Source organism: Bemisia tabaci, chromosome 2 (genome assembly GCF_918797505.1).
Source record: "Bemisia tabaci chromosome 2, PGI_BMITA_v3".
Lineage (NCBI taxonomy): Eukaryota > Metazoa > Arthropoda > Insecta > Hemiptera > Aleyrodidae > Bemisia > Bemisia tabaci.
In genome coordinates this window covers 45174051-45185556 of record NC_092794.1, presented here as the reverse complement: position 1 = coordinate 45185556, position 11506 = coordinate 45174051, and the positions used below count along the sequence as shown (strand labels likewise).

Genomic DNA, 11506 nt, shown 5'->3' with positions numbered 1-11506 from the left:
GCTCGTTCCGTTTTAATTATACATATGGACGCATTTCTACCAAACGGAACTATGTGCATTAAGACATGAGCCCTGAGACCCATAAGAATACATGCAAAACAGGGCTCACGTTATTATGCACATAGTTCCGTTTGGCAGAAATACGTACATATAATAATGAGAGTGGGGATTTTGAAACACTGCAACGGAGACAGGCTTTGAATTTCGATATGTAAATGCATATGTACATCCAATAGATGATCCTGTAGGCATTTCCTGCAATATCATTATAATTATAACTGCACGGGGATTGCGTTACCTATGACCTATACAACGTTTCTGCCGGGGAACCTGTCCCAATTTTCGCTCCCCGTCAGTGGCGTGGCGTGGATTGCGATAAATCGATTGTCATGCCATTTAAATCTATGGAAAAGAATCGATAAACAGGGTTTTCGCAGCGAACACCTTAATAATCGATTCTTTACCATAGGTTTAAATGGCAAAACAATCGATACATCGCAATTCACGCCACGCCACTGCTCCCCGTGCTGGAGCAACCCGAGCGCGCATCACTAATTCAGCACACCTCTTGATATCAGGAACTCCCTCGAACAAAATCGTTCAGAGTTTGAAACCGACAAACTTTTCTACGGGTAGTCGATTTAAACAATCGAAAGAAACCTTGTAAATTCCGGGTATATTCTTCGCGCGAGCATCCCTCAGCGATCGGTAACTTTTTGAGCCTTGCCGTGTTCTGGAGACGGCGTGAAAGAGTGGCAACCAAAAATTGCTTCAATAAAATAAAATCTCTGCGGGTTTCCTTTAATTTCGAAAAAAAATCAATCAAAAGTTGAACTGAGAAATTATGTTTCGTCTCTGGAAAAGAGGGACATTCTAATGGTTTTCTTTCTTGTTTCTTTCCTCTTTCAAATAAATTCTACCGCTAACTACTACTACTACTACTACTACTACTACAAATACTACTATTTACTACTACTTCTGGTGCTAGTGCTGCTAATTCTAGTGCTAGTGCTGCTACTATGTTTTATCTTATTTATATACTACTACCGTCTTTCAGTACCCACTCAAATATCTTAAACTAAAATTAAAATTCAATAAAATAAGGGAGTCTTACTTTCATACGCATGTTGTACACCTTTCCACTTTTTTCAACTTGCTCCGATGTGTACGCTGCCCTCTACTGGACCATCTTGGTATCAAACACAGTATTTTTTAAGATTTAGATAATACCTATATCTCGATAAATATGCGATTATACTTGCTGAGGTTTTGAATTTTTAAGTTTCTAATTGTTTTTATTTGTATTATTTAAACTCTTTCAAATACTATAACAGCGTCGTGATACTTTTTGGCTTAATTTGTGATTTTTCCATAGTATATTATGGTAATGTGTGTTGACGCGATGGGCTTGTAGTTCAAATAGTGCATTTACTGCACTAATAAGCGACAAAAACATGCGTTTACAGACAATATTATTATTTATAACTCGCAAAATGCGCTACTTCGATTATTCCTTGAATTTTATTATTCGATCATTTCCACGTAAATCAGCGAATATTATATCGCCTGCTGCCTCGTATTTATTCTAACGAAATTTTAAAATCCCGACAAATAATTAAAATATAGGGCTCGTATTCTAACGCGCGACCGTTAGGGGACTGCCTAGGCAATATTTTGAAGGCGACTTTTACCTCAAGGAACGATTACTTATAATAATTCGGCAAATGAGTAATTACATGACAGTTTTCTTATTCTTTTACGTGGGGATGCTATCATCTGTAAGATAAGGCACACGTTTGCGCTCTCTCACTTTCTCTTTATTAATTGAACACCTTATCAAAATTGGTTTCGTCGCATCTGCCGCATCGCGTTATCAGCTTTATCTGATAAATTCAGCATCTGCTGTACGAATCTCATAATAAAGAGACTCAGGTGTGGAAATCGTTTGTTTGAATTAGTCATTATTCAACATTTGTGTGAGTTTTTCGATTTCGTTAATTAATTATTGCAGTGGAAATGGCGGATTTCCGTCCTGACATGATCTACTTTGATGAGCGTGGTTACGAAAAACATCTCTATTCCATTGAAAACGTCTACCTTGATGACCTGGTTTGCATTTCCTTATTCTTCTATTTATTCATGTATTTCTTTATTGTTTCTCTTTGGCAACCCGGTCCACTAGAGCTCCAATTCGATGACTTTAAAGCAATCAATATTGTGAGACATTTTTTGCACAAGCTTTACATCCTGCCTCACCCGGTTCTAAACTGACCATAGATTGATGTGCATTTCAATCTGGGCCTTTTTTAAAAAAACAAATGCTGGAATGCTGCTTGAATAATTTACCCGAACTGTCCATGAAGCGACACTGTCGCATTCGTCGTTCGCGCTTAAAATTCAAGTTTTTTTCCAAAAGAAAAAAAAATAGAAAAGTCCAAACTATGCATTTTCAGGGAAACAAACAATGTTGCGATGAAAGTCAGGAACAGTTTAAATAGGTATCATGGGAATTCTCAAGGTTTGAAATAGCAGCAAGCAAAGCGCCTTAGTCTGGCGGCAACTATTCGAGCTCCACGGATGTGCGTGATGCATGCACATGCAAGTGAAGGCGTTTTGACTCTCAAGGCACTCACCTTTTCATCCGCAGCACTGCGCACATAAGGGACCAAGTCAATAGGAAAGGTCGGACAAAATTCGGAAACTTTAAACACTTATAACTCCGTTTATATACACCTTGCGGTTCTAAAAGTGATTCCGTTGGTTTCCTCGTGCAATTTACTGCTACAAGCACCCCTTGAAATTTAAAATGTGACCGATTAAACATCAAAATTTGCGGTTTTAGTCAAAAATGTTATGTCCAACCCTTCTGATTGACTCGATCTACCGTGCGGCTCGGCGGCAGGCAGCACAGCAAGGATCCATAAGACATAGCGCCTTTACTTCGACGTATATACATACTACAAAGACATCTCCGAAATAGGAGTATTTGCTCCACAGATCATGCTCAGCACATCATAGTATCAAAACTGAAGCACAAACACAAAGGATACTCAAATCCTACACCTGTTTGAAATCATTCGTGTCTATGAGATGTCTTTATAGTACAAACGAAAATCAGAAGCGCTTCGTCTTTTCCGATCCTCGCAGTATTGCCCGCCGCCGCGCGCCGCTGGATGAGAGGTGCCTGGAGAGTTAAAACGCCTTTACTTCCGTGCGTATGCAACATGCAACACGGACATCCGTGCCTGGGTCAGTTCATTCCCCAATTATTTTTTCCAGTTTCGCGTTAGGGTAGAAAAGTTGCGTTCATGTTTAAAATGAAAGGTTACCATAAAAAAAAAAATAAAAAAAAAATTATCGAAGGTACCGTTGGGTCGCTCACTAACTGTGTTGCCAAATGGCCCAAATATTGGTCAAAAATCGAGTTTTTTCGGCGTTTCGGCCCATGATTTCGCCCCACATTTAATGTAAAATACTGTAAGTAATTATTTCTTGTGCCTAGTGATATACTTTGACGGTGGAAATGGTTTACAGACGGCTATGAAGCTTTCTTTCAGCAATTTTCCGTGAAAAGACATGGAATTTTTGACAGTTTTGACAGTTTGAAGCAGTGCTGATCGCATTAGGGTGATCCTCAGTTTCAAATTTTTCGATTTTATATCGTTTGACTTCCTGAAAAGTTTTTAGTAGAGAACGGAGAAAGAATATTCTTTTTTTTTTTAAATTTTTATTAGTGGACGCGCCCGAGCTCTTGAGTGATGACGGTAAATCGCGCTTTTTAGCCGATCTCCATGTCTTTTTGAACACAATGCCTTCGCTCCAAATCCCTCATAATGCAGGCTCTAGAACACTTTTTTGCCTATTTTTACATGGTATTAATAGTTGTCCCTCCATATTTTTAGACAAAGATATATCTTTGCCGAAAAAGGGGCGAAAACGCAATTTTGACCGCAGCCGTGCCTGTCGCATTTTTTTCTGTGATGAGACTTCCTTTTCGGTAAGAAGCATGCGGTCTGAACTTGGTAAAATTCTGGTAATATTGGTATAAGAACTGCAATTAAATAATGGCAATAGCCGGTATTCCCCGTTCGTGCTAGCCCAATAGAATGTAACTTTAGAACGTCCTGGAATGTCGCCACAAAATGTCACCTTCACTCCTTCCGAAGGGAATCCGAAACCTGCTACCTACTTCTCCTTGATTAAACTCAATTTCCACTATGTGCGATTTTTGCTATTTTGCTCGTTCGCGTTGCCAGTCTCTACTTTGTGAACGTGTTTTTATTTTTTAAAATGAAAAAAGTGTTAGAGATCCTTCCAAATTGGCATCAATGGCTCAGGGATAAAACTAGAGTCTTGTTGCCTCAACGTATAATCACACAATCTCTCGACTTAAAACTTCTTTTCTTTTGTACATAGTTGCAAGACGGGTATTTTTAGGTTAAGTTCTTAAGTTTGTTTCCATTTTGTGCTCATCATTAAGGTAGATTCCGCCCCCCCCCGCCTCTCTCCCCCCTTTCGCCTGCCACCTTTCTCTTCACTACCAACTTTGAGACTACAGTGGGGCTAACTTCGCAACCCTTATAAATTACGTAAAACTGGTTTGACCCTTTCCCCGAATTTTTCAAGAAACAGCGGAGAGACCTTGAAAGTAGCTGAAAAAAGTATTTTTATTGATTTTTTTCAGTTGAATAAAAAAAAATGTAAATATAAAACATAAAAAAGTTTTCTCAGAGTACCTCGATAATTTGGGAGGAAATTGGGACGATGTGTAAACCTGTTCAATTTTCAAACAGACAGCTTTATTATTTCTCAAAACTCAGATAATTTTTTTCTTCGTCCTCATACTTGCGGTTTTTTTTTTTTGTTATTTTTTTTGTTTTTTGTTTGACTCCGGATTCTTGTGGCTTTTGATCGAATTTTTCAATAGACTTTCATAAGATAAAAAAATCTCTCCCAGTTCCTCCCAGCGATTCGAAGTTCAACAAATCAGGACCACTGCGCAACACAGTCCCAGGTGTACCGTATTTCTCCCTCATTAGACCACACGCCCTTTGCAACTCTGCTTCCTGAAGCTAAAATTGCACTTTAGGTATCATATTTACCGAATGTGCACTAAATACGATTTATCGAGCTAGATAATGGTTTACTTACCTACGTCGTTGCCAGCAAATACTGAGCAAAGATATTAATCTGCATCCTTCGAGTCCTCTTACTAAATGTAAACAATGATTTTTTTTTCTTTTCCTCGCCGCATTATTCCTAGGAAATTATAGGCAATTCTAAGAAATCAACGAGCATCTTCCGATTATTCTGACTCATGATATGCGTTCATTTTCGCTTTCTTTTTCTTTCAAAATTCCTTCTTGTCTTTTTCCTCCTTTAGAAGCATGTATTTTGTCTTTGAAATTTGAGACAAATACATGTTCCATTGCAATTGCACAATCAATGCATACGCAGACGAGGCATAAGTTTTTCGGGGTTCAATGGGTCCGTTGCGTGCGATGGATAAAGCCAAGTGGATATTTTTACCATACGTAAAATTACACAAAACCATTGGCGGATCCAGCAAATTGGCAACACTTTTTTTTTCTCCATTTAAACCTATGGAAATGTATCGATTCTTGGAGGGGTCAGGTGCCCCGACAAGAATCGATTGTTTAACATAGGTTTCAATGGGGAGAATCCGTTGTTGCCAAATTGCCGGATCCGCCCCTGCACAAAAATCACGATGGACACTTCAAATAAGTTTGAAAGATACTTGTCAGCGTCCATTCTGCGCAGTTTGTAAGATGCTTTTTCAAATCTCGAGAAATTTTTCCCCCAGCCTATGACTAACCAGTGGGTACCTCATTCAGGGGCGATTCTTGCAAGTTGACAAAACTATTTGTATTTCCCCCCACATAAATGTATGTAAAACCATCGATTCTAGATGAGGCAAGCTGTCTCGTCTAGAATCGATACTTTTAATTGGATTGAATGGAAGAAAAACAATGTTAGCGCCTTGCGAGGATTGTCAATACCTTGTGCTCTGCTAAATCTGTTGGCAGGATAAATTTCCAGCACTTGTTGATGAGCCGAGAGCCTCAAATGAAGAAGCGGATGAGGAACTGGCGTACGTTTACCGGAATGTTAGAGATGCTATTTATTATTACGAAGTCACGAGCGATTCTCCCTCTTTCTTACTGAAAGAAAAGACCGCGACGGTCAGGAAGGTGGTTTACAAAAATCTTGGAATACCAAAGGATCTTCGAACAACCAATTACAATAGCAGGGTTTGTATGTCATTCTTACAAATACCGATTGTTCTATTCTATTTAAACTTTGAGTCCTAAGGTTTTATTAACCTTTCTCGAGCTGATCTCAAGGTATATAAACCCCCTTCTAGATGACAGGCATTTGAAATTTAGCTAAGAAGCCGGATAGATGGTTTTTTTAAAACATCTTTTGGTCTACTTTAAACTGTCCAAATAGGTACTTTTTCCAACAACAAAAATTGACCCATTTCATGCTGACCAAATTTTTAAAATTTTGAGATTATTTTTTTTTTTTAAAAAAAAGGCATGAAATGGTTCTTCTAAAGAAATCTGAGGCTTTAAATTACTATAAAAGGTTCTTTAGTCCGAATCTTGTCATTCATATTGAAGACGTGTTATGATCAAGATAGGAAAAATGAATTGGATTTATACTTTCGAAACATACTTTTTATCGGTGGCAAAAAACTCGTGAAGCAGCGAAATAACTCCGAAATTTGCGGGGGAAAACGAAGGCATGGACAGCAAGTACAATAACGTGCTGAAAAGGACAACATCAAACAGATGCTGCGCTCTTTCAGTGGAAATTGGCCCAGAGTCTAGTGGAGTCTACAGCCCAGAATAGTGGCTTTAGATGAGCCAAAAATAGGTTCCTTGCCGTAAAATGAAATCCAGTTATATTAAAAAAAAACTTAGCCAGATTTTATAAATATATCTGAATAAATAACGATTAAAATGAAAATTGTGGGAAAGTTTTAAGGTTTCGATGATATTTTCTCTTTCATTTTTCTTTCTCTAGAAAACAATCTTTAAATATACTCAAATCTTTCCTCATGCGCCAGAAAATTGCATATCCCATCATGCATCCGCTAGAATCACTAATCTTAGCTCGCTGCATGGATAAAATATATGCTCTTTAAGATAAAAATAAAAACATAACTACATTTCTTTCAATGAGAACAGGAACGAAAGTTGAGCATCATCAAGCCAAATATTGCCAAACAAGCGGCACAATGCAACAACAACCACTGACGCTACTTAGATGGTAAAGCGAAGTTGCGTAGCGCCTGCATAGATGCAAGATGCAACTATTCGTGTTTGATGGATACGTATATTGCTTCCACTCAAAATGAAGGCGCTCAAGGACGCTCAAGCGTCCCCTTTCAAAGAAACTTGTAATTTGTCACTTTGCTCTGAGACGGCGGCCAAGTTCTTTTTCTACGAGCGAAAAAAGAGTCAGAGCAAGGAGTGATTTTTTTATCATCACTTTATTCTCGTGCGTATAAAAGTTAAACAACTTTATCGACTCAAAAGTATAATTAAAGAACAGCTTGAATCTGGTATTAAGATTGCAAAAATTAAGAGCCAGAAACTGAGATGTTTCGAAAAATGATACATCCATTTTCTTACAAAATGTTGCACAGACTAAGTTATCGAATCAACCCGGATGGAGAAGACTTTATTATTTGTAAAAATCGCATTTTATTTTAAAAATTATATTTTTTTGCTCTTGTCAAAATAATGATGATTTTGAACGTGAAATTTTGAGTGATTTCAACTGATCATTACATTTTTTGAATTTCATGTATACTTTACTATTCGCATTTGAGTATTAATTAATCTAAAATTTAAGTGAAAACGTCAGATCTTGGCATCAGCCTAAATGAAGCGTGTTCGATACATCAAACAGGTGAGACTGTATCGATATCGATTGGTTCAACATGTAAACATAGCTTCAAAATTCAATGTTCCCCTGAGGCTTCTTATCCAACTTCAACTAAATACTGTATCTGTAGATTGTTGTTATTTCACCCAATAAAAAATAAAAAAAAAATAACAAAATAAAAAAAAATTGAGTAATCTGAGGGAACGGGTTTTTTGTGATAGATTTTTAATTCTTATGAGTACAAAATGGCAATGAAAAGTGAAATTGCTAGGAATTTTCGCATTTTCAGCTTTTCCAACTTAAACTCTAAAATTTTTGTTTGAGATTATGTTCTATCGTTTGGTTCACAACAATAGAACATAACCCCAATTAATATTTTAATGGATTGCCAGTCACTAAAAAAAAAAAAAAAAAAAAAAAAAAAAAAAAAAAAAAAAAATCGCAGGAAAAGCTAAAACTGAGAAAATTCTTAAAATCAATACAATCTCACCGGTCGAATACGATCCATTCGAGCATTATCATTGAAACCTCTTTTCCAGGCATTTTTGGCGGCAAAAAAAATCCGCTCCCGTTTGCTTGTGGTGGGATACGTGGAAGCCCGCCCTGTCACCTCAGGCTCTTGGTACGTGCAGGATCCTGATTTCATGAATGACCCTTTACCGTGCGTGAGCGCAGAGCGTGTCGCAGTCAAGTGTGGTATCTCCGCCATTTGGGTAAAGCAAAGCTTCCGCAGGCGAAAAATCGCGACTACCCTTTTAAACTTGGTCAAAGAGTAAGCTGTCAAGTTTAAAATTTTAAATTTAAAATAGATCGTTGGTCAAAGTATGAAAACCACGCACGCTCCATTGCGACGTTTCGAGAAAAAAATATTTACAATTTTTCAAGTAAACTCATTTTTATCGAAGGAAATGTGGCAACGTCTGATGGCTCATACGGCGTTTTTTCATATTGCGACAGATGAAAGCTACACGGTATACAACCAGGCCCGCCACAAGGGGGGGGGGGCATACTGGGTCCCTGGTACCGGGGCCCGTGTTACCCGTGAAAAACCACAACGAATTCACATGCAACCCTTGTTTCGTAAGAAAAAGTGAAAAATTTACCCTAAAAATTTCGCAAAAGGTGAACAGATTTTCAGAAACACGCTGGGGCACTGTAGCTTTCTTCCTATATTTTCAAAGAAGTATACTTCTTGGAAAATTTCTATCTATTTTCAAGACTTTCAGTACAGAGGGATATTTTTAGTAACTGCGTTTCATTTTCTTCCGTCGTCAGATGCTAAGGGTCTCCAGTCTGGGCATCCTCGACTTCAATGGCTCATGGCTCAACTCCCTTGCCATAGACAAACGAAGGGGGAGTCCAGGGGGGCCTGGCCCTCATAGAACTGAAAATAGTATCATATGCCCCCCCCCCCAAAAAAAAATAAAAATTTCCAGATGTTTTGAATGCAACAATTCGCAAGTATTTTGTGCAGAAAGTATAAAAAAAAAACATAATTATTCCGCAGAAATTGATGGAAAAATTCTTTATGGAAGCTTCAAAATGCGTCCAATTAGTCGTATAAATTCTAAAATTTCTCGGGGGATGCCCTCCGGACCCCCCCCCCCTCCGTGCTTGGGGCCCGGACCTTAAAACTGGTACCAGGGCCCGAGATGGGATGTGGCGAGCAATCGAGCATGCATGAAGGCTTTTTCCATTTAAATCTTCCGTCACATTCTTACGGCGCAATGATACAAATATTTGAACTCTCCGGAATGCGTGAGGTATCACGCCCCATTTGAAGGCGTTTTCAAAACAGCCAAGTTCCGTTATCGGAATAATCGTTTTGCATAGTTCATATTATTTCGTTTCCATTTCTAACCACTTGTTAAATTATAATCCTCCCATAAAAACTACCCATTTGCTAAATACAATTCTAGCTGAAGCGCACTCAAGCGCATTCATGACTGTAAAAATGTTAACGGAAATCGAATAGGCCAGCGTTATATTCCGTAACCACTCGTTTCTTTTTGAATCCTCGTATAAAAACCACCCATTTGCTAAATACAACTCTAGCTGGAGCGCACTTCAGCTATGCATTCGTCAGCGCAAAAATGTCAAAGGAAATCGACACGCCCAGCGTGTATGAAGGCTTTTTCAATTGTAATCTTCCGTCGCATTTCTAAGGCGCAATGATACAACTATTCGTACTCTCCGGAATGCGCGAGGTATGACGCCGCATTTGAAGGCGTTTTCAAATCAGCCAAGTTCCGGTACCCGGATTATCGTTTATACTTCATATTCTTTTGTTACATTCCGTGCCACTTGTTTATTTTTAATCCTCGTAGAAAAACCACCCATTTGTAAATACAATTCTAGCTGAAGCGCACTTCAGCTATGCATTCACCACTGCAAAAATTTCAGAGGAAATCGACAAGCACAGCGTGCATGGAGGCTATCTCCATTTAAATCTTCCGTCACATTCTTACGGCGCAATGATACAACTATTTGAACTCTCCGGAATGCGTGAGGTATCACGCAGCATTTGAAGGCGTTTTCAAAACAGCCAAGTTCCGATACCTGGATTATCGTATTGCATAGTTCATATTCTTTTGTTATATTCCGTACCACTCGTTTATTTTTTAATCCTCGTAGAAAAACCACCCATTTGCTAAATACAATTCTAGCTGAAGCGCACTTAAGCGCATTCATGACTGCAAAAATGTTAACGGAAATCGAAAAGGCCAGCGTGCATGAAGGCTTTTTCAATTGTAATCTTCCGTCGCATTTGTAAGGCGCAAGGATACAACCATTCGTACTCTCCGGAATGCGCGAGGTATCACGCCGCATTTGAAGGCGTTTTCAAATCAGCCAAGTTCCGGTACCCGGATTATCGTTTATACTTCATATTCTTTTGTTATATTCCGTGCCACTTGTTTATTTTTAATCCTCGTAGAAAAACCACCCATTTGTAAGTACAATTCTAGCTGAAGCGCACTTCAGCTATGCATTCACCACAGTAAAAATGTCAAATCAATTAATTAAAGTTACTTAATTTTTTATTTACCAAAGAGATCACCCAAACTACCGTGCTAAGGAAAAACGCCGTATGAACATTCCAAGTGTTGCCAAATTTCCTCCAAAAAAATTTTCATTTTTTTGTGAATTATACTTTGTAAAAAATTCGAGCCATTAAAAATGAAGTAAAAGCATAGATTTTGAAACATCACGATCTATTCACGCAATATTGCAGTTTCGCTGTCGATTTGTGACTTCTAAAATTGTCCTTTTGATACCTTGCAGGCGTATGTTTGATGAAGAGCTCACTTGGCAGGACATCGCATTCGCTCACATCCACTTCTCCGGGAAGCGATTTGTCCAAAGTTTCTTCCTTAAACAAATGGATCCTGAAAAGGATGCGGACAAAAGATCGACTCCTGCAGAAAATGCGGAGAGAGAGAATTGATGCGAAATCAGTCGTTGATGGCTCCAGCCCAACGATCATGACAGAAAGAAAGTTTATGAAAAAGTCAAAAATAATGTTGATTTCGTGAATTAGCGACACCAGAGTATGATTATTTCAGTGCAAATAAAACAGTCTAAACCTGTA

The 11506-nt window shown here is 38.4% G+C and overlaps 1 protein-coding gene across 3 annotated transcripts; it reads left to right on the top strand.

Moving 5' to 3' along the window:
- The first annotated feature begins 1851 nt into the window (after nt 1–1851).
- On the top strand, nt 1852–11506 carry LOC109039989 (uncharacterized). Of its 3 annotated transcripts, none has more exons than XM_019055736.2 (4): nt 1852–2109; nt 6048–6272; nt 8457–8539; nt 11200–11506. In XM_019055736.2, exons 1-4 carry the CDS (start codon nt 2017–2019, stop codon nt 11360–11362), a joined length of 564 nt encoding a protein of 187 aa, XP_018911281.1. In that variant the 5' UTR covers nt 1852–2016; the 3' UTR covers nt 11363–11506. The 3 variants fall into 3 exon arrangements, with proteins under 3 accessions (XP_018911281.1, XP_018911282.1, XP_018911280.1); XM_019055737.2 differs by having other exon boundaries at nt 1860–2109; nt 8457–8630; nt 11200–11451; XM_019055735.2 differs by having other exon boundaries at nt 1875–2109; nt 8457–8689.